The sequence below is a fragment of the Alnus glutinosa genome, chromosome 7 (assembly GCF_958979055.1).
Source record: "Alnus glutinosa chromosome 7, dhAlnGlut1.1, whole genome shotgun sequence".
Taxonomy (NCBI): domain Eukaryota; kingdom Viridiplantae; phylum Streptophyta; class Magnoliopsida; order Fagales; family Betulaceae; genus Alnus; species Alnus glutinosa.
Window position 1 is genome coordinate 29,006,225 of NC_084892.1, and position 23,791 is coordinate 29,030,015.

Sequence of the window (23,791 nt, forward strand, 5' to 3'; positions counted from 1 at the left end):
ATACTCTTATTTCTCTTGATGAATTTACAATACAAAAGATTCTATTTAAGAGCTAACCGATGAAATATAATCCTAATCAAATCCCTAAATTTAGGGTGATTCAATATCATCAAATCCCTAAAATCAAGGTAATCTAATATTTATCAAAGGCAATACAATTCTCATCAAATCCCTAACTTAAGGTAATCCAAATATACTCTAAAAAATAAAAAAGACGATTTATATCACATGAATTATTTTTTATTATTATTATTCAAATAAAAAAATTTACTACAAAACAAAACTTTTTTACTTTCCTATAAAAAAATTAAAAAACTTCTTTCTATTTTTATTTCACGGGTTTCAAAAGGTACCATACATCCGATTATTTATTATTTCACTATATCATTTACATATTCTTTTTTATTCTTTCTTTATTTGAATTCTTAGATATTTTTTCAAACATAAGTCATTTTTTTTTTTTTTTTTTTTTTATAAACATGGTCATTTTTTTTAAGATAATAATTTGCTATAAAGTCAGCAAAATTGTGCGACTTTAAAATGAAAAACATAGATTTTGTCAAATAGACATGTTTTAAAATACAATTTTTTAGATTTGAAGATATATTAGAATATTACTGTAGTGTAAATGAGTTTTGTTGACCACGTGATTGGGTTTAACATGATAGCTTGGTCACTGCTTACTGATTTGGTTAAATGGTTGAATTGATGATGAAGCTTCTCAGTTTTCAATTCGATTTGGCATAAATGGTTTCATCACATTCAGCACCTTTCTTTGGCATTGCGCATATTGAACCCCGCTCTTAACCATTATTGCTGTATGATTTGCTACTGATACCAACTAGGCCTTTTTTTTAGTAGTCTCAGAACAGGTTTTCTCTGTAGTTGCTTTAGTTGAAGCATTAAATAACACTTGTATTTGCTATATTGTTGGATATAGACTTTCAAGATAGTTTCTCTGTGAGAGAGTGATGATTTGTGTGGACTAAATTGTGTTAGTTGATATATTATGTCTGGATTTAATTGATGGAGGGAGCTATCATGGCTGTTGGAGCATCTCATCATATCCCATAGTTGTTGCTAGGGGTGAGCATGGGGGAGCAGTTTTCTGCCCTTTTTGGCCCTGCTCCGCACCTCCGCGGGTTGCACAAATCCAACTCATGAAACCCTAAATGTAAGGAAAATCCGTGCAGGGTGGTCACATGCGGGGCGGGTGGTGCGGGTTGGAGGGGTAGGGTGGGGCAAAAAACACATCAATGCCTTCAAGGAGTTCAAGCCACATAAATTTTTTTGTAAAACCCTTCAAGCCACATAAACCCAAAGCCACCAAATCAAATCAAACACAAAAACAAACCCAAAGATCGGCATAGTGCGAAGAAAGGAGAAAAATGAAGAGAAGAAAAAAATGACTTGGGGGTAATTGAGTTAGGGTTTTGGTGAAGGACTGAAGGTTGAAGATGATGAAGTCATGAAGAGGCGAAGATCGGCACAGTTAGGGTTTTATTGAAGGGCTGAAGGTTGAAGATCGGCGCAATGTGAAGAGAAGGGGAGGGCTGGGATGCTGCGGTGCTAGGGCGAAGGGTGACGGCGAATTGGAACTTTGGAAGTGGAAGAAAAGAAAGGAAAAAATGAGGGAGGGGGGGTGCGGCGCTAGGGTTAGCGTTTTAGGAACTTAGGGTTTCCTTCTTCTGGTTTTTTACACACACACATATATATATTTTATATATAATATATAATCAGGCGGGGAGGGGTGGGGCCCCGGGATTTTTTAAAATTCCAACCCACAACCCGCCCCGCACGGGTTGGTTAAAATCTAACCCGTACCCCTAAAAAAAAAACTAAAAACCATGTTTTTAGGGGCTGGGCGGGGGGGAGCGGGTCGGTGCGGGTGGGAGGGTTTTTGCTCACCCCTAGTTGTTGCTAGCAAGGATGGTAGGATAGGCATGAAGAACCAGATGCAGGTAACAAATCAAAATTCACATCTTTCAGTTTCGAGTTTTAGAGTTAGTTTGAGAATTCTTACGCTGGGACCATGCAATATATTATATACAGGTAAATGTTACGGCAGATCATCGTGCAATCTATGGTGATGATCTGGCTTCATTCTTGCAAACCTTCTTTTAAACTATGAGAAAGAACAGAGTCATTTGGAATGAATATACTTGTTTGGATTATCTTCCACCACATTATGGGAAACAAATACAAACAGAGAGTAGTGTTTTTTTAGAACAAATAGCATGTGCTATTATAACAGCTAGAAGCCCAAAGGCTACAACGTGAGAAATGAGGGATATACCCTCCACACTCTTAAGTCAGAAGGATCTGACTTAAAAAAATAATTACATATGTAGAATCTCAAATTTTACTAAAATTACAATCAGCCCCCTAACATAGAAAATTCTAGTAAAACCTGAGCCACACATAAGCAACTGTATATAGAAACAAGAGAATACACAAACACATCTAGCAGAAAATTCAATCCAAACGTCCGAGGAGAAACACTGTCTTCGTCGGAGACCGGCGCGTGTGCAACACGCGCCTCCCCCGAAACCTCCAGCCATCAGATCAGCCCCCCAGTGCCCGGCCACCGCCTTTGCCCGGCGAAAAAACGCCGGAACGAGACCTCCACGCGCCGGTCGAAGAGAGAACTTCACTGGCGCGTGACGATCATGCGCCGGTCACCGATGATCCCGACGGCCGGAACAAACAGCAGCGGAACAAGACGAAGCTGGTGAACCCATCTATGCGGCGTGTGTCTCTAGAAAGCCGATGGATGAGCGTAGATCTAGCATCAAAAGTAGAAACAGTTTAGGCACTAAAACTCTCCACCGGCGAGACAAAACGAAAACAAAAAGACCCCGCCGAACGCCTCGGGAAGAACCTCCTGCCAAAGAAAACGAGAAGAAAGAAAAAACCAAACACAAACAAATACAAAACTCCAGAGCCCGGAAGATTCGGAGAACACAAACTCCGTTGCCAAAACGACTGGGAGAACAAACTACCATCCCCATGGAACACACCATGGGGGAACAAAAAAACACCACCGGGGAAGGGAGGCGTACAAGCCCCTCTTCCCGGCAAACAACAGTCTACTAGGTTGTAGTCAGAACAGACGCACTCGAGAGAACGACCAAGAATTGAAGAAATTGTTTAAACAGAGAGTAGTGTTATGTGAGTTAATTACCATGAAATTTCGTTTATTAATTTTTCTTAATTGTATCCGCTCCATTTTGACCCAAGAGAAATGCTACTAGCCTACTGTACACATGTATTTTCACATGCAGCAGTTTTAAATAACCATTATAAATATAGAAATGTTTAATTTCGAAGGAAACAAGTTCTAAGTACTGTAAAATCCTTGGTATTGAGGTTCACAAAGGATTTCTAGCTGCTCCAATTCTGTGGCATGCTCGATAATATAGCAGAGCCAATGAAATACTATCTAGACACCATCCAAAAATTTACGTATAGTGTCTGTTTGGATGTTTGATTTTTAAAATTATAATTCAATTTTTATTTGATGTGCGAATTTTGAGATTTGACTTTATGAAATAAAATTATAAAAAATTAAACAAAATATGATTTGTTTTTGAAAAAGTTGAATAAAATATAATCTGTCTTTAAAAACAGCAAAATATAATCATATTTGTTTTTGAAATCATACTTGCCAAATGAATACCCTTTTCAAATCACGAATACACATCAATTCTTGAAATTCTCAATATTCTGCATTAAATTCGGATCTCTCAGCTAAATTTTTTTGCTAAAAAACAAATAAATAAATAAAAATTCATAAAATATTTTGAATGTCTATATATGTATATTTTTCCCGAATTTATAAAGATATGTTTGTCTTATTGAAATTTTTTAGGGTTATTTTTGTCTTTTCGTTGTCTTTAGCCATTGACATTTTTTGATAGTTCAAGGGGGACATTGACACAATTAGTAGTTTGGGAGACACATTGACAATTAAGTGATAGTTTAAGGGGTATGTATTTTTTTCTAAAAGAAAATTGTGAGTCTCTGACCTGTGGGTCACCAGACCCACGGCAGGGTCACCGCCAAATCCCATCGTGAACCGTGGGTCACCTTCTTTTTTCTTTAATTTTTTTTATTATTTGAAATTAATGATAAATTTAGAATTTTATAAAAATTTGAGGAACATAAAGGGTTATTTCATTACTTTTGCTATTTGATTTAACGCCGAACACTATCCGAGGGGGCATTAAAAGTTTTTAAATTTGAAGGAGTTAGTTCAAATCGAGTTGAAGTTTAAGGAGTTTTGTGAATTAAAAAAAAAAAAAAAAAAAAAAAAAGGAAAAAAGAGATTAGATCATCATCCTGGCTATAGTTTTTTGTTTTTTGGGCCGTTCATTTAAAGTTTAAACAAAGCCTGGAGACTAAGGGTGCGTTTGAGATTGCGATTTCGTAGACCATAAGGGTCCGTTTGGGCTTGCGATTTAAAAAAGTGTGATTTAAAATCACGATTTTAAAATATGCGATTTGAAAAAAGTGATTTTAAAAAACGCAGTTAAGCGTTTGACAAAATCGCAGTTTAGCATTTAAAATCACAAATTAGCCTTTAAAATTCTGCGTTTTAAAAAAAAACACAATCTTACTTGCGATTTGAAAAGACAGATTTTATGCTTTTTCAAATCGCAATTTTTAAAAACGCAGTTCCCAAATGATTTATGTTCTGCGATTTAGTTTAAAATCGCATTTATTGTCTACTAAATCACAATCCCAAACGCATAGTAAATCGCATAACATAAATCGTTTGGGAACTGCGTTTTTAAAAATTGCGATTTGAAAACGCAGAAAATCTACTTTTTCAAATCGCATGTAAGATAATATTTTTTTAAAAACGGAGAATTTTAAAAGTTAATTTGTAATTTTAAACGCTAAACTGTGATTTTACCAAACACTTAACTGTATTTTTAAAAATTATTTTTTTCAAATTACACATTTTAAAATCGTGATTTTAAATTCCACCTTTTAATATCGCAAACCCAAACGGACCTAAAGAAAATCTCTCTCCCGCCGCTGAATCATTTGTCTTTCAAATCTCTTCTCTCCCTCTGTCTCACTCTCACTCTCACCTTCGTCTTCCACTCTCCCCTCGCAGTGAAGACCGAAGCCTGCAACCGTTGGCTAGCCTTTCTCTCGGCGCACTTGTCACCGACAAGCTCGCAACCCTCTCTCCATCCTCCAGGTTCGGATCCTAAGCTAATACTTTTGTTCTTTTTGTCTCTGCTCTAAATCTTGATTTTGATAGCGTCAGAGAAATCCACCCCGCAAATCTCAGAAAAAAAATATAAGAATGAAAATATTATGTATAGCGAGTTATAGCGAAGTGTTATAAGTTCGAAAGACAGGTCCATTTAGGCTTTTTGGTTAGAACCATAATCTAAATTTGCAATTTATGCTAGGGTTGCTATATATATGGTCCGGATTTTTTCTAGGGCTGAATTTTATGGAGTAATTTTTGTTTAGTTATATATTGGTCGCTTTTCATTTAATTTTTGTTCAGTGATATCCATGAACCTGTCTTATTCTCGGTTAATATTTGTTAATTCTTTAGGTTTGTACGCTTTTCTGCCTTCAGATATTTGTCTTTTCCGAGATTTCATATACCCCTTGGTTCGGCATGAACCAAATTTATTTCCTCATCCATCTGTTCAACAATTACATGAACGCCACTTGATATAGATGGGTGTTACCACCCAATTAAAAAACTGTGACATTGTGCAAGTCTGCCTTTCAGACTAAACCAGAGAATAAACCAGAGACCGTAAGAAACTTATCTCCAGCTATCTTTCTTAGCTTTCTTTGATTGTTTGCATACAAAGGTTCTCAAGCCTATTTATAAACAAATAACCAATAGAAGTCTCCCACTACCAAAACACCAACAATTTGGTGTATCTCTTCACCACATTTATCTTGTTGCTTGCTTTTTTTTTTAATTGTTCCCCACCTATTGATTACTACATGAGCATGATCAATTTGGAATGCTTTATCTAGATGGCATATTTTATGATTACTCTAGAATTTTTGTTGGCAGCATATCTAATTTCACCTCCTGTTTTTTGTAAAGAAATGCATTAATTTTAACGGTAGTAATAGTGGTAATGTTGATGATATCAACGAGCTCTAGATCAAACGTCACCGTTTGGCCAATAAGAACAAGATGGAGGGTTAAGTTGTTAGTTTGAGACTCATTGATATCATCAACATTACTACTATTAATACCATTAAAATTAATACTATTGAATTGTTAATGATACAATAACATTAAATTACAAATGTCACCTTTTGGCCAAGGATGTGTTTGTGACTTACTATTAAAAAAATGCTATTGAATTGTTGATGATATAATTACATTAAACTACAAAAGAGATAGCTGCTTTTGTTTTACATTTTCTTGATCCTTACAAGTAGTTATGTGTCCTTTATTTCTCTTAGTGAAACAGGAATATTTTATTATCATGGTAAAGCAGCCTAAACCACCGAGTAGTGACAGAATCAGCATTCTTCTAGACCATATTGCTCTTCACATCCTTTCATTTCTGGCGATGGAAGATATTGCACGATTGAGCATAGTGTCAAAGCGGTGGCGAGCATTATGCATATCTATTCCATCCTTGACTTTTGACAGCATGCAATATGAAAGCAACCATCTTAAACACGATCACTTTATGGATTTTCTTGATAGGTTCATCCTTCGACGCAGTGGAATAAAGATGCCGCGCTTTTGTGTTCGTTGGATGTCTGAAAAGTGGTATCTGGAAGGATTTCGTGTTCTCACATGGTTGCATTATGCAGTTAGGTCTAGTGTGGAAGTGCTTGATCTCGAACTCGATATACGTAGTGCAGGACTTCTTCAAATGCCACTTGATGTTTACCGTTGTGAATCCTTGAGGTTCCTAACTGTGGATTTGCATGGACGGATTTTGGAACTACCCTCCTCAAATGGATTCACGAAGCTTCAATCGTTAACACTTAAACGTGTTCGAGTTCTTGACAAGCTTTTTGTGGAACAGGTCCTGTCTTTTTGCGAGTCCCTTGATAAATTATGCCTCGATAGTGTTAAAGGGATAAGTAAGATCAATATCAGGTCCTCTTCTCTAAAATTTCTGGAAATTAGGAGTTATGACTACAGTGACCTCTTCCATATTAATGTCTCGGTGGATCTACTTGATGAGTTGATAGTAGGCTGGAAATTTACTTCCTCTGGCAAAAGATCACTGAAAATTGCTGCCCCCCACCTCAAACATTTGACATGGGATGGATTTGGTCCAGATTCCTATTTTTTGGGGAACTTAAAGTGTTTACGTTCTTTTGCATTAAGTCTTGAAGAGCTTTCTAACTCCTCGTACTTGGTGAAGTGTTTCCACAGTGTAAAAGGGATTGAAGATCTAGTGATACATGTGCAGTGTCTTAAGGTAAAGAAACACATGATTTCAAACTCTGATCTTCACTCACTTTGGGTAAGAATTTCATTGTTGAGAACTTATCTTGCAGTGATATGCTTGAGGAAATATAGTTTTTTTTTTCCAAAATTTGTTTGTTTCGTGAGAGAGTATGTTGGCAGCCATCTTCTTTATATGAGTATGGAAAAGCCATAACAAATAATTTGTTACAAGGATGTCATGACTGGGTTTTTTGGTAGAAAGCCTGTTATGGATGAGCCTTATGGAAATAGTCTATATTAATTACAGATAGAGTTTGCTATGTTGGTGATGGTGCATTCATCTTTGTGTTAGAAACAGATATTAAAAGTACATATTGAGCATTATATTGTGGAAATTCATTTCAGGGAACTTTTGTTATTTTGGAGTCAAAACCAGTTGGACAATTAGGTAAATTTTAGTCTGTTTATGTCAACATAAAGGTCCTTTTGAAGGCATTTTCATCACCACTAGGTGGTTCGTAAAACTTAGATTTTGTATTTATTAGTTTATCATTGGAGTAATGCTATATATCATATTTATATCCTACAATGATAACGTGACAACTCCAACCAACCCTTGGATTTTTTTTATTTTATTTTTTATTTTTTTCAAATAAGGGTTGGTTAGAACGGCAATGTCATCATTGTGGGATAAAAATATGATATATAGCATTACTCTTATCATTGAGATCCTATAAAATTACAAAACGTGAAAGTATTGCAAACTATCACATCTTTTTGAATTTAGGGTTTTGGTTAAATAAAATTGTAGATAGAGTCTGCAAGATATTTACATGTAAACTATGTTCCTGAAAAGATTATAAGGATATATGTAAACGGCATACTAGCATTTAACTATAGAGTAATAAAAAATATTAAAGAAATTAGGAAAGCTCAATATAATTGTTTCCTGGTTGGGTAGAAACTATGGAGCCCAATGGCTTTTATGGTTATGATATGGATCTGAGGGTGTTGACAAACATGGTGTGTTTTCTATGCTATTACGTTTTGTCCAGTTTACTAATGTTTTCAGGCCTGGCAACTAATAAATTTTTTACTAGCAGTAATATCTTTTAACCAAGTATTAGGAAGATGGGATGATGATGACTTTATTTTGTGAAATAGGTATTTTGCAAGGACTTACATTATGTATGTTTTCATTTACCCTAAAACTAATGAAAAAAGTACAGGAAGAAAATCAATTTTTATTGAAATGCTTTGAGCAACTATATGTTGGAATTAATATATCAAATAATGTGCTTCTAGCATTCAATTTCTACAGGGATAGATAGAATATTTTAGAAACTACTTTGTACTTTGTACTTGGTTATTAATTTGATTGTTATATTTACGAATCTGTTATCTTTATTATTCTTCCTTGTTTCACGGCAAGGATGTCTGTTCAAAGATCATTCTAATAATTGACATTTGTGATGTTGTAGGCATTATTAAAGGCAGGCATGCTGCCGATTCCTTTGAAGTGTTTACATAATTTGCGTATAAACTTTAGCTCTTCAGATGGCATGGATGACGATCTAGTCCCAGCAATAGCCTTACTTCTGAAAGGATTGTCTAATTTACAGGACTTGCTCATAACATGTTGGAACGACCCTAAATGTGAAGCTTATTCTACAGAAAAGGTACCTCATATGATCTCTTATGTGCACACGAACCCATTCAATGATGCATGTTAAAGTAGTTTGTATACTTCCTGTGTATTTGGGTGTGTGCTCATTTACTTACCAAAAAAAATAGTAGTTTGTAGTTGTGTATCGTATTCATTAAAATTCCATTCTGAAAAATGGAAGAGCTATGGATCTCAAATCACAAATACAGCCATTTGGGTACCCAATTAAGGGGTATTTCCCGAACCAGGAGCCACTCAAAATTCATGGTTTCAATAAATCCTCTACAAGAGTTTGTGCTGTACTAGATCTGTTACAGAAAATAGTTTTCAGTGAGTACAGTGCAGTCAGAACTAGTGTTTTGGGACCTGAATGACATTGGTTGGGGGTTTGAACAATCATAAATTTGTACTGAAGCTTTGAGTAGTGTTCATTTATTTGCTGAGGATTTTAGTTTTGTTGGTTGTTATCAACACCATTGGTTGGGATTTAGAAGTGCTGGACCTTGGTAGAAGAGGGATTCGTATGAATTGAATGGGTGTGGCTGTGAATTAGATCTATTTTTCTTCCTCCAAAGGAAGAAAAAGGGGCATAGCGAAGGAGTTAGTAGTGAGTTATGATGAAGTTTCTCCGTTCTCAGAGTTGAAAGAGGTACACATTTGGCAAATTCTTATTGAGGTGGGGTGTATCTCTCACCTCCAACTGAAATTTTGGTGTCTATGTGAACTGAGATTCTTGGGTATATTACAACAAAGCATATCGACTCTGCCAAATCCTAGAATCTATTATTTTGTTGCTAATTTCCAAACCCTTAATCACATTTATTTATTTTTAAAATTATTTTAGGCGAGACCGTTGCCAGAGAAGGCATCTAGATTTGACACAACATATTGGGAATCCCAAAAGTTGACTTGTATTCCTCATTTGAAGAGGGTAAAGATGGAGCTTATTAAAGGGCTTCTTTTTGGCAAAAATTCATCGCAGCTGCTAAAGTATATCTTCAAGCATGCCAGAGAGTTGGAGCAGATAGACATTGTTTGTCCATCTTCTTGGAAATCATATATTCTTGCAAAGATCACTGAATGTGGGGTGGCTTCAACTGTTAGAGTTTCTGTCGTTTGTAAGTAGACATTTTATATTTCCCAATGGTTTTTTTTTTTTTTACTATCATATGTGGAGATTCTAACTTGGGGAGGACTCTTAAAACTTAATTTTGCAGTGTGCAAGGTACATCAAGTGACAGTGTATTCCATATCATTATATATGTTGATAATTACTTTCATGATTTTTTTTTTTCTTTTCTGATTACTGCATATTCCCGAAAAGCGAGGAAATAAAATTACTGAATTAGATGGAAACATAAAATTTTCTAGTAAGTGTAACAAGTAATGCTAGAAGTAACTCTTTTGTCATTCTAAGGTGTCTATCCTCCCGACATGCCCTTGGATTGGGTGTCAGATGGTGTTGAAGATGAAGATCATGCCATTGAAGAGGATTTCCATCAGGTTAAAAAGGGTGCGCGTCTTAAGATCAAAGGGAGGAGAGAGTTGTTGAATTTGAAAAGTTCCATTGACTATGGTGATGCAAGCATGCCCTCTAGGAGAAGAAAAGGAAAGGCTCAGGTGTTGGAGCATTGAATGTTCCCAGTGGTTTTGAGTTTAAGGGCTTAGGTCATCGTGGGTTTGTTTGGAATTTTTTTTCTTCTTGTAGCTTTGAATACTCTTTGTGGGTTTCGAAGCACTAAAAATTATGATTTTTAATGCAAGGTAGGAAAGTAAGCATTTGAGAGTTTGTGTAGCATTTATTTATTTTTTTTCCCCATTTTTAATCAAGACTACCATTTAAGGTATGGTGTTTCAGGGGATACAATAGGGTTAATGACATGAAATTATATTGATCTTTAGATTATTTTGACACAATTTGTTGCATCCAAACAAAAATAGGAAGGAATGGGAGAATTTCTAAATAAGAGAAGAGCAGCTCCCACTTAATGTTTTCCCTAATTTACCGATAGTTCTCACTTCTCAAGGTTATTATTGTTAATCTGAAAACCTCAAGGAAGACGAGGCAGTCTTTCAATATTATATGAATGGCTTCTTTGGATTATTCTGAAGATGAGGCTATGATATTTGGCTGGCAAGGTTATAAGTAAACGTCCATATGCTGTCTTTAGCATTTGGTTTCTAGGTCTATGTATTGATTCATAGGGAAGAGGGAGGCTACACGCATGGACGCATTCATAATTGTGTGATCTTACTAAGAAGGGTTATGAATCAAGTTGCACTTTAGTTTAAGTGTGATGATCCTATCACATTTATGTATACAAGAGAGAAAATATATATATATATATATATACAAATTGATGATTCAGTTGATCAGACGGTGGAGTTCAATCGACGGATATTTGCAAAAAGAGTAAAGTCAGTTGGAGACTTGTCGAGAGGGGGTTGCTAGCAAGGAACTTTTCGATGCTTAAATTAGCAAAATAAATGGTATGACGCTCCAAAAGAGTTAGGATATCCTCAGAATTTGTGTATGGAAATAAATGAAAGGTTGTGCTTGAAATGGTGATATCACTCCTCCTTATATGGAGCTTTCATTGGTGGGTTATTGCTCGAGCCATGTTTCGTGCCAAATTTTGCGCTCTTTGAATGGTTATGGCCTTAGCCAAGCAAGATTATGTGCCTTAGTGGATTAATTATCCTCAGCGCTATAATTACAACATCCTTTAAATAACCATTGTGCTGATATGGTTGGTTGAGCTATTTCATTTTTTCATCTGGTAGCTATCACCTGTCCTTTATTTTGTTCTCTTGCATTGGCCTTTGCGGTCTAGTATGGACTTATCCGCTTTTTGACTCGGATTAGAGATTGTTTTTGGAATAGGGGTTTGGTTTCATTTGCTATAAAGATTAGAAGATTTAGATAACCAATTTATGGTACCCTCCTGCCCGAAGGGCAGTTACTTCAATTATTTTTAGTGTACAGCCGACCGTATATCTTGCCTAATTCAAAAAATGAATTAAATATTGTTATTTTTCTGAAATAACAAGCTTTTCTTCCATTTCCGTTGTTGGACTCTCCTAGCCTTCAAGGGCAATAAATCGACCCTTGTGGTTTTGTGACTTGACAACTAAGTAGATTGGCACCCAACACCTAACTCACTCATTGGACCATTCCTTGACCCTTCTCATAATTGCTAAGATCATTTGTATAGACAGAGACAATAAATGATAGAAGGGGACCTTTAACCGGCCCACTTCCCTTTCTTTTCAATAAAAAAAATACAGTTTTATTCAATAAAGTGTACTTTTTGATTGTTTTATTTTTCTGTAGTGAATAAAATTGTATTTTTTATTGAAAAGAGGGGGAGGGGGGCCGGTTAAAGGCCCCCCTCTATCATTTCTCGACAGAGACTGAACCAAACCTATCATTGACTCCATTTTGGATTTTCTCTTCTCTTCTTGTTGTGGATCACTAAAATGCCTCATCCTCAATTTCGGTTCGATCCCAGGTCCTTGTCTAACTTACTCTAATAAACACCAACCAATTTTGGCTTTTAATTCTGTTTTACAAGGTGGAGAATGGTCAAGGATGGAATCAAGGGCTAGCCCTCTTTCCGTTTTGAAAAATTTCCTTCAATCTTATCCAAAAATACATTAGCTATGCAGAATTATTAATGATTTGAGTAAACCAACTAAAAAGTCTTACACCGACTCTCGAAGGTCTTGCCCTTGATTCCGTCTCTAAAAATGGTGTCACTCAAAACAAACCTTCGATGCGGCTAAGTTATAGAGAAGGCAAACCCTTGTTAAAAACAAAATTGATGAGTCACATTTAATTAATGTTTTTTTTTTTGGAGGGGTGGGGGGTGAATTTTGGCAAAATTGAGGATTCAAATTCCCAACAATTTTATGTCCGGATTGCTTGGTAGCAAATGTGAGCACGAGATCTGTTCGGACAGGTGACTTTTATAAAAATTCTCTCACAGTTGCTGTTCAGATCTTTATCCGCTAATTCTGTATTAAATACAAATTTGTGAGATGCGTTGGGATCTTGAGCCATAAAAAAAAAAAAAAAAAAACATGTCAAGCCATAACAAGCCAATTTAAGCTTGAAAACGAAGCTCCTCCTACTGAGAAGGCCTCTCAATGACAGAAGATGGTTTGAGTGGATGAAAATGGAGGTAAAGAAGCAAATGCGATAAATGCCATTAATGCATATCTCATTGAGGGATCTTCCCTACATCTACCGGACAGGAAGACTGAGAAATCCACAATGATCCGTAGAAGCATGGAAGTGGCAATTAAGTTCTATCCATATGAGCTTTCAGTTCATTGTACACTCAATAATTTTGCTGTGTGGGGGCTTTTGCTTAGGTTAGGAGAATGTCCAGACTCCATGTACACGAGGGTTTCTTGGTTGGATCCAACTGTTGCTCTTAAATGTATGGCTACCTACAGAAGTCAGAAGATCATTGTCTTGCTTATAATAATTTGAGAAGGGAATAAGAATTTGCCTAGCTAGTTGAAGAGGGGACCATTCCAATGTCTTTTCACATGATTTAATTGACGGGTCATTCCCAATATTTTCATGTCGGTTGACTTGATTCGGATTCTCAATAATTTGATGTTTGGATTGCTAGCAATATGAATAAGATGCGTGAGAGAGTCGTTATTGAATTTACTTGTTCAAGCAGATTGACGGCCAATCTAAAATTTATTATTAGTCTTTTACAAACTGACATAACAGTCATAATTGATGAAATAATTAAGCAAAAATTTCCACTTATTTATTTAGTTAGTACGTTAATGAGTAACTAGTCAACTATACACTCTTAATCATTTCACTAATTATGAATTATCACATCGATTTGTAAATGATTTATAATAAAAATTTAATATTCCAAGCATTTTCCACATGATTTAGGTGACCGCCTTGGTTCTAACTTTTGCATTATTATGCTAACACGAAAAAGAATACTACTATACACATTCCTTTTATTCAATTTTGTTGATGTGACACAATGAATTAGTCTTTAAATTTATAATTTTTTTTTTTAAAAAAATAAAGACCGATTAACATTGTCGCAATCACTATCACATCGTGTGACATGTAGCATTTTCGATCCATTCATAAAATGAGTAACGAATCTGTCATGTGATTTTTGTGATTTAATTTCCTAATCTCCCACAAAAAACATGTATGTATACACCTCACTTTCTGGACTGTTCTCTAAGCTCCTGTGGCAAAACAGTTGAACAGAATGCAAAAGGTTAGGATTTGCCGACAAGCACCGCCACCGATGACTAATATACAACTTTGTCCCCCAAAAAAGGACCTAGCTGGTGGCTTTCTTACTGTTGTAACTTGTAAGCTTCTGTCCTTCACAATATGTGTAATGATTTCCTGTTACTTTAATATACAATTTTTCACCACCTTATCTATGTGGTAAGGTGGTCCTTCACTTTAATTTATTTTAAAAAAATAAAAAAAATCAAAAAGTAGTGGAGGATCACCTTGCCGCATAAGCAAGATGGTGAAAAGTTGTATATTTGGATGGCATTAAATTATTACTATACTTCAAATCGAATCCCGTCAATAAGATTTGAAGGAGCGGATATTGGAGGATCATGTCAAATGACGATGATTTATTTCAGGGTTATTATATTTTACAGATTGAATAATGTATTATTGACATATAGTGAATATATATTGCCACGCTATTTAAATTTTTTAAATACTGTAGCACTTTATATACGGTTTGTTTTCTGAAGAGCATCCATTGTTCAATAGGTCTCAAATGAATGGGTGGAAAAAAAAAAAAAGAATAAAGTTTTACATCTTTTACAATTTCAAAGAAATTTTAGATTATCAAATTATGTGAATTTAGGCCTTTTTTACATTGGACATCGTGAAAAATGCTACATATTAAAGATATGACATGTTATCGAGGCAAAAAAAAAAAAAAAAAAATCATTTCTGAAGATTTTTTCTTCACTTTTAAAAATACGCTTCTTTTTTACTAAATCAAAAAAATAGTTTTTTGTCCAAAATTTTTATACGACATAAAGTGTAAGAGCCTAATAAAAATATACTCAGTTCTTATTGTTAACGTGTCACATTTTTAATATGTAGTATTTTTTATGCCGTTCAATTAGTTTGAGAATTTACAATTTTTAAAAAATTATAAAGAATTTTAATCCCTCTTTTGAAAGAGATCGGACGGGGCTATTTTGGGGATTTCGAATATACACGCACGCTGAAAGTGATGGGGTGGCTACCTCCATCGGCTGCTTTCCAAAACGACGAGACCTTTGAAACAGTCAACTTGCCAGACTGGCCTCTTAGAGGGGCAGGGCAGGGCAGGGAAGGCCGAAGGGGGGGGGGCATCAAATTTATTTTCGAGAAGAAGACAAAACTCTCCCTCACCTTTTCCGCTTCGCTGCTGATTAATCAATGCGTATTTCTTTTGTTTTCTTTCCAGTGAAAAAGAGATTTTTGTAGTTTGGATTGCAGAGACTAGATCGAAGAGGTCGCAATTGGTTGCTTTCAGAACGACATCATTTCGTCTTACAGGATTTGGGGGGGAGCTATTGTTTATTCTGGAGGCTTAAGGATACCTTAAGTGTATGTTTGATTTATCAGTTTTAAAATGTACGGTAAAAAACAATAATTTTAAAATATAGCTAATAAAAACGTAATTTTATATTATAGTTCGGTCTTTAAAATTATGAATATTTAAAAATACACCTATTTCTTACTATATAAAACCGTGATTTTTTTTTTTTTTTTTTTTTTAAACACACTTTTAAGTCTCAAACAAAATACTTTCTGCAATTTATTTAAAAGCGCGGGTTTGGCCTCCAAAATCACGAGGCCAAACACACTCTAAGTAAAAATTGGGTTCTAGAAAACAATTAGTTGAAATGGTTCCATCAATAATCTTTAGAACTATTTGCCTATTTGACACGCAGCTTAGACAAGAACAGTGATATGAGAGGAATGACTTAGAATTTGGCCTCCGATATCTCTTTTTTCTTGTCTAAGTGAAAGAACAGTGATATGAGAGCAATGACTTAGAATTTGCCTTTTTGGTATTCCTCTCAATATATGTTTATATATGCTTTGAATATAGTTGTACAACTTAGTGAAAGAACAGTTATGTAGAAGGTGTTGCATGAAGAAGAGAATACTCCATTCAAAATTAAAAAGAAGGGTTAAATACATTTTTAGTACCTGAATTTTGAAAACTTTATTTTTTGGTAACTGAGTTTCAATTCGTATCACAAATGATACCTCCGTTTTGGGAAAAGACCAAATTAATATCTCAGTTAAATTTTTTGTCCAAAAACTAACGGCCTGTCATTTAGCACTACTAGGAACATGACACTTGTTCCTTGCGACAAGTTAGTACTCACATAATTGTCAAATCACCCACATCTTTAAAAATTAATAAAAAAATAAAAAAAAAAATTGAAAAAAAAAAAAAGAAAAAAAGAAGAAGAAGAAGAAAAAGGCCCCCTTAGCCACCATGGGAGTGACCAGCCACCTTCCACTTTGGTCAAGGGGGTGGCCGAACCACCCCATGGGAGGTGATTCAGCCACCCCATGGCAGAAAAATAAATAAATAAATAAATTTGAAAGGTTTTAGCCCTTGGGGGTGGCCGAACCACCCCCAAGGGCCAAAACCCTTCAATTTTTTTTTTTTTTTGGCCATCCCCATGGTGGCCAAGGGGCCACCCCTCTTCTTATTTTTTTTTTTTTTATTTTTTTTTTAATTAATTTTTAAAGATATGGGTGATTTGACAATTATGTGGTTACTGACGTATCGCAAGGGACATGTGTCGTGTTCCTAGTAGTGCTAAGTGGCAGTGACATGGCGGGCTGTTAATTTTTGGACGAAAAACTTGACTGAGGTACTAGTTTAAAATGGAGGTACCATTTATGATGCGAATTGAAACTCAGAAACAAAAAATAAAGTTTTCAAAATTTAGGTACTAAAAATGTATTTAACCCTAAAAAGAAAGAGGAGAATGTTCACTATATGGTACTATAACTATGGTACATTAGGAGAATGCTCACCCAAAAATACATTTTACGTTGTTTTCATTCTTTTGAAAAAAAAAATTCTAAAAAAAATAATCGAATCATTCGGGTTGTATCAATCCGACACGACCAGTTAGCTAAGTGCCTTAGCTATAAGTGTCCTCGACTCAAAGTGTTTTTTTTTTTTTTTTTTTTTTTTTTTTTGGGGAGACATTTTCATCTGGAGTCCTCAATTAATGCATGCCTTAGCTTTCGGACACCCATCATGTGGGACTTCAAATCGAATCTCCTCTTTGATGGACCTAGATCAATTTTTAGCAATGCTTCTCCTCCTTCAGCAGTTTTCAATTGGTTGTCGTTGCAGAAGACCTCAAGCAAGCATGCTTTAGAAATCGCATTGTGCATCCAATTTCTTAGTTTTTAGCTCAAGATACAGTGGATCAGGCCTTTTTTTTTTGGCCATTTTTCAATTACTTAGTTATACTTATTTCAAACTCTGTAATTATGTTTGAGCCTTTTAATTATTGAACAGCCCACCCCTTCTTGATTTTTGTTTTTTTATAACTGGTAGTTTGCAATTGTGAAGTAGTTACAATTAAAGTGTGAATAAATTTTGGCGAGCAATCGGCCAATCAGAGATTAATCTGTGTGTGGCAAATTCTGAAAGAACCAAACAAGACATTCCAGCAATCCATTTCAAGCATACCCAAAGAACAAAGGAATAATAATATTATATATTCTAGGATGACACTTGCTCAAGTAAGTGAAAAAAAAAAAAAAAAAAAAAAAAAAACTCTTTTAGTTTATTTTAATTCATTCTAGAAAACATCCCCTTTTCCCCTCTCCAATATTTAATAGAAATATGATAACTATGATCTTGTCTCGTTTGTCCCCAGAAAAGCATTGATCGAGCTTAGTATTTCTTTCTTGCTTATTTGAGAGTTCCGGCCGTAGGTGCATTATATTTTATCCCGAACTAAATCTATGTTTTCGGAGCAAATCGAAACCATTTGATCTTCCATGTCATTGAAAACAATTAATCACGACCACAAACGTCTTCTTCAAGCCATAACTGGGTGCCACCAGCCCACCCTTTTAGCTTCTTCATTTCTCCTATAAATAGGTTCCGCTGCCCATGAACTCCATGCGCAAAAACAGTGAGAGAATTCCAACATTACCCACTTCACTCTTTCAGTTCCAGATAACATGGCAGCCTCCGGCGACGGTGAATCTCCAACGTTGGAGTCCAATCCAAAGGCCCAAGAAGCGCAAAACAAGGCAACCGTGGGCCTACTTTACAAGGCGTTGGCGCATGGACAAACGGAGACCGTGGCGGGGCTCCTTGCAAGCGACCTTGAGTACTGGTTCCACGGGCCTCCACGGTGCCAGCACATGATGAGGGTGCTAACCGGCGAGTCGGCCGGCCGCAACGAGTTCGCGTTTGAGCCGAGGAGCGTCACGGCGATCGGCGATGACTCTGTGATTGCGGAGGGCTGGGAAGGCGCGCAAGCTTATTGGGTGCACGTGTGGAGTGTGAAAGACGGCGTGATTACGCAGTTCAGGGAGTATTTTAACACGTGGCTGACGGTGTGGGATCTGCGGCCATGGGAGGTTAACGGGCACGTGAGTGACGCGCTTTGGCAGAGCCAGCCTCGGGACCTGTACAGTCGTTCTTTGCCAGGCCTAATGCTTGCTATTTAGGAAGAAAAGCCAATTGTTGTGGCTCTAATCTTCTTCAAGGCAACGCATATTGCATGAATGTGTAACATGTGATGTGCTAAACATCTAGAAAAATGGGAATTAAGCAAATTCTGTGAACTGTTTTTGCATGTGGACCAGTTAAATAAAAATTAAAAATAACTTAAAAACAAAGATCTTGAATGACCATGCATCACCTTGTGTTTGATCAAAAAAATAACTTAAATACAACTTAATAAAACTTTAGCCAAAAAATAGTACTCCCTAGTGAAATGGAGAGGATCCTAAAAAGTAATGCTAGATTGCTATATTTTTGTCCCATAAATATCTCAACTCTTTAAACCAACTCTTAGATTAATTAATTTCTATTCCTAAAAAAAAAATAAAAAAAATTCAAGATTTAATAAATTTATCATGTCGGCATTGTAAACTAAAACATTTGTGGCATAAAAATGAATAGTCTAGCATTAGTCTTTCTGAAATACTAGGTTGTCATTGCACGAAACATGAGATTTAGGCCCATAATCCTCATGTCCTTTTCTTTCCAGACTCTAATGATGCAACAGTACTTACGCACATCTTGGCCTTCTTTATACATGCACGTACGGTTATGGTGGGGTTCTGCCCAGAACTCCAGCTATGTTGTCAGTCCGTCAGAAATCAAATGAGAGGTGTTAGACTTGACTTCGTTACATATATATAACTCTTTTCTTGAAGGAATATCTAGAATCGAATCAAACTCTTGAACATGAGGTGATCTTTTTTTACCACAGAACCATGGCTCATGGATGCAATTAATATTCCTCAATCTACTATCACATTTACCCTTAGAAAAAAATTATATTTACCCTCTCTAACTATCACATTATTTTCAATGTTCTTCAATTTAATATTAGAGTTGCATTAACGTTGTCCTTTCACTAGAAGTTTTTATTTTTTTTATTTATTTAAAAAAATTGTTTTAGACGGGTTAGGAAATATTGCAACTCCAATAATAAAGTGAGAGACATTACAAAAAGTTGAAGCATTAAAAAGACATTGCAAATAGGGTAGTACTTATAGGGAGAGTAAATGTGATATGATTGAAGGAAGTGTCCAAGTGTTTTTAGTACTTGAGAACAGAAATCAAACGAGATCGATAGAAGGACACGAGCGTGGTTTAGAAGCTAATGTTTTTAATATTTGGTTCGAATTTCTGCTAATGTGTTTCACTAGCTTCTTTGTCATGAGTGTCTGCCATGCATGATGCATCCCGTACGTGTATTGTAAATTTGTAACTCAGGAAAGCTTTGACAGTATCCAATGCAGAAATGGGGTCTTCACCTCTCCAAACTGGATTCTACTTAATTGGGTTTTGAACTTTTCTTGGTCGTGATGCAATGACAAGATGCTGAACCTCTCCATACGATTGGGAAAAGCCATGAAATCCATTTACCTTGTGCTTTCAGGTTTCAATGTTCTTTCAAACCACCGAAATCTAAGACCATATATATCTTTTTTTTTTTTTTCTTAGAAAAATGACCGATAATTATTGTTTGTTCAATAGGATAGTATGTCCAAAGAGGTGAAGTCACTACGAAAAAGTAAAGCTTGGGAATCAGTAGAATTGTCCAAGGGAAAGAAGGCCAAAGGAAAGGGTGCAGATAGATCTACAGGAAGAAAAAGTTAGTAGAGAAAGCTGTGTGACTGATAGGATTGGTAGAGAAGCGTGAGGCTCTATCAAAACTAGGTCTTATGCTCTAGTTCAAGAAATGCTTGGATTTAAGTGGCTTTGGGGGAGACATCCTAAAAAGATTTGTCTTGTCAAACTTGATGAGATTCAAGTAAAAAATAAAAAGGTGGAGATTGTTGACCGTGGGTGTGACTTTTCATCTCATCCATCATGTGGGGCCTACTAGCCTTACTTTTAGGAGATTTGATTCTTGTACAACACCAATACAACAACTGTACAACAACCCTTCATATGAGGGTGGGCCCCAGTATGTGAGACTCACCCTCATATGAGGGATTGTTGTACAGTTATTGTATTGGTGTTGTAAATCTAACATTTTCCTACTTTTAGAGTAATGCTACGGAGCAACATTTCTTCCGTAAAGTATCCGATTTTTCATATTTGGCATCTGTCTTTTGAATGGAAAAAAAATAGGGTTTTGAATGGAGGAAGAGAGAGAAAGACAAAAATTGTAAGAAATTACCCATGGTGGAACAATAGCGGAGGAACCACTGGTGAGGTTTGGCGGTGCTTGGCTATGGTGTGGGTGGTGGCGGCCGGAGCTATATTTGGTGTTGGTGGTTGGTGGGTAGGTGGGAGAGGGGGAGAGGGAGAGGGAGAAAAAAAAATGCAGCCAAAAAAAAAAACTATTGTTTTCGTTTTTTTTTTTAAAAAAAATATATATATACAAAAGCTGGTTAAGCCGGGTTAGGTTAACCAGCAAAAAAATCGTATACTTTACGGAAGAAATGCTGCTTCGTAGCATTACTCTTACTTTTTACAACTAGGATTTGTATTACGTATTTGTTTTGTATTAGGAGATATATATAAAAGAGGAGTTTTTCTCTTCTAATAATAGTGTGCGACGGGGGTGGAGTTAGCTTTTAGACTTTTTTTGGGGGAGGGGGGAATTGAAAAAAAATTAATTTGGTGGGGCCAAAACTAAAAAAAAAAAAAATTAGGGGTAAAATTTATTTTATTTTTTAGTTGAAAGGAATTTTCTGTTAAAATAATAGATAGAGAAGTTAAAGTGCTAGCCATTTAGCATAACCAATGTTTAGGAAAACAATAAGGAACCTACTGCATGTGACTATTTTGTAATTTTATTTTAAATTTTTCCTGAGAAGGAAAGAACTTAAAAAAAAAATCCGTTGCGAGTGTTCTTACTAAATATAAGTTCATCTGTCCCTTCAAAAAAAAAAATATATATATATATATATATATATATATATATATATATATATATATATATATAAGTTCATCTGTTATAATTTGTAGTCTTTGGTACCTGCTCTCTACTTTTGGCTACTGTGTGAAGTGTTGAGCTATGCGGGGATACAGGAACATATACACATGAATGCAATGTCATTAATGTATTTAGCTGTTTTTATTTTTTATTATTATTTAGTTTTTATTCAAATTGTGAGAGGGGGAAGGTTGTGCATCCAATTCAAACGCGAGTACGTCTCTTGGATGAAAACAAAAAATAGTCATTACTTAAGATTACTTAAGTATGATGTATTCAATTAAATATTTGCTAAACGTTTAGAGCGAGCCTGAGCTAATTATTTGATGATCGAGTCAGATGTTCATGACTTCATTGAATGCAATCTTTAACCTTTGAGCAAATCAGGAGTCGAATGTTCATGTTCTCAAATCACTCTTCAATTCATTGCAGTTGTTTTCAACCAACTAAATTAAGTAGAGTTTCTAATTAATATTAAATATTTAATTAGTTAAAAGTAGAGAAATTAACCAACCAATACAGTTCAAAGGCACTAGCTAGGTTTAAAACCAAAACCATTTCCATCTTTTGGAAAAATCTTGATAGCTTTCCACCTCAACTATATATATATATATATATAAAATTGTAGAAAGAGTGATTTATGGAAGTGATCGATCGATGTTAATGGTGAAAAAATGTGAATGTAGAGGATAGAATTGAAACGGTGAATGAGTTAACGAAGTGGGTTGAATATGAAAATGGGGAATTTGAGAATGGCCCAACAACGTTCTGAATCAATTACAATTTCAGCCCAATTACAGTAACTAAACTCCCCAGTTTGTTAAGCCAGCCCACTTGCATGTCCACCAGCTAAGCCCAATTACTTATCCTTCTTCCACACGTGCTAAATCATAAGCCTTCTCTCCTGCTTCACGCCTCTCACTTCCCTCAAGACACGTGATTTGTGCCCACTTTCCTGAACTCTCTTTCTCTGCTCTCTAGACTGTGTGTGCCCGAGACACGTGATTCTCGTGACTACCGCGAGATACATGCCCTCTCCAAATTAAAGCCCAAACCCATCAAATCCATTTCTCTTCAATTTCTCTTTTTCCACTCCTCCAGTATTAGTCTTTATCTTATATCATGTTACCTCTAAATCTCCATTTGGAACCCCAAATATATGAGAAAATGCAAAATCATCCAACCCCATCTCTCTCATTTTCACATGAATTATGTGCAAAATGGAGTAATTTTGTAGGGAATAAGATGTCACCAGGCCCAACACTCATTTTCCAACCCAAATTCTTTACATGTGCACAAATTTATGTATGATAGGTTTTCCTTTTCTTGGACTAAATAGTTACATGTTTAATAGAGATGATTTTATCAATGAACTGTAGCTCAAATTTTCTCCTCTCCTCACAAGACTGTAGACTCAAAATCCATTGTCTGAATAATCTGTTAATCAGAAATAAGTCCACTCAGTGAGTGGAACCAGAACCAATGACTTTTTTTGGGTTGTGGGATTTGTTGTGCTACTTGGAAGAACAGATATCGACCACTTTCCATAGACAAAGCGGGTACATCAATGAGTGAAGGGAGGAGATATACAAACCAACACTCTAGACAGCTCAACAAACAAAATCCAGATTTGGAAAATCAAAAGAGAGCACAAACGGAGAAAATAATCCATGTCATGAAGAAAATGTTGCCACAAACTCTCTTTCTCAGGAAATGGGTACGATTGTCAAGTCTAGAATCTCTCTTGCTTTCTTGTTGAATCATTTGGTTAATGATCCTCATTATCATCAGTTAAGGGGATATTGCTGGATTGGTATGTTGAAGGGAGGTACAAATTCTGTGTTCACATCAATGAGTGAACGAAGTTTGAGTTCAAATCTGTAACAATGTATATCCAGAATTTGAATTGTATCCAAGCTGTATAGATCAGATTAAGCACTTATCTTGTATTTGTTATCCAAGCTGTGTGTATAGATCATCACATTAGGCTGTTATTCAAGCTGCATAGATCA

At 35.7% G+C, this 23,791-nt stretch overlaps 2 protein-coding genes across 2 annotated transcripts; both read left to right on the top strand.

Annotated features, from left to right (window-relative positions):
- Window positions 1-5,030: 5,030 nt before the first annotated feature.
- LOC133873685 (putative FBD-associated F-box protein At5g56440) lies at window positions 5,031-10,984 on the top strand. Its single transcript, XM_062311430.1, has 5 exons — window positions 5,031-5,212; window positions 6,463-7,442; window positions 8,893-9,090; window positions 9,922-10,195; window positions 10,495-10,984. Exons 2-5 carry the CDS (start codon window positions 6,486-6,488, stop codon window positions 10,710-10,712), a joined length of 1,647 nt encoding a protein of 548 aa, XP_062167414.1. The 5' UTR covers window positions 5,031-5,212; window positions 6,463-6,485; the 3' UTR covers window positions 10,713-10,984.
- A 7,233-nt stretch (window positions 10,985-18,217) lies between these two features.
- On the top strand, window positions 18,218-18,942 carry LOC133874059 (senescence associated gene 20-like). Its single transcript, XM_062311891.1, has one exon. It carries the CDS (start codon window positions 18,331-18,333, stop codon window positions 18,823-18,825), a length of 495 nt encoding a protein of 164 aa, XP_062167875.1. The 5' UTR covers window positions 18,218-18,330; the 3' UTR covers window positions 18,826-18,942.
- The last annotated feature ends 4,849 nt before the right edge of the window (window positions 18,943-23,791 follow it).

Excerpts from the sequence above, each read along its gene's own strand:
- LOC133874059 (XM_062311891.1), top strand. The coding sequence starts at position 18,331 with ATGGCAGCCTCCGGCGACGGTGAATCTCCAACGTTGGAGTCCAATCCA.
- LOC133873685 (XM_062311430.1), top strand. The coding sequence starts at position 6,486 with ATGGTAAAGCAGCCTAAACCACCGAGTAGTGACAGAATCAGCATTCTT. Across the intron at positions 7,443-8,892 it reads TACATGTGCAGTGTCTTAAG|GCATTATTAAAGGCAGGCAT; the intron begins GTAAAGAAACAC and ends GTGATGTTGTAG. Across the intron at positions 9,091-9,921 it reads AAGCTTATTCTACAGAAAAG|GCGAGACCGTTGCCAGAGAA; the intron begins GTACCTCATATG and ends AAATTATTTTAG.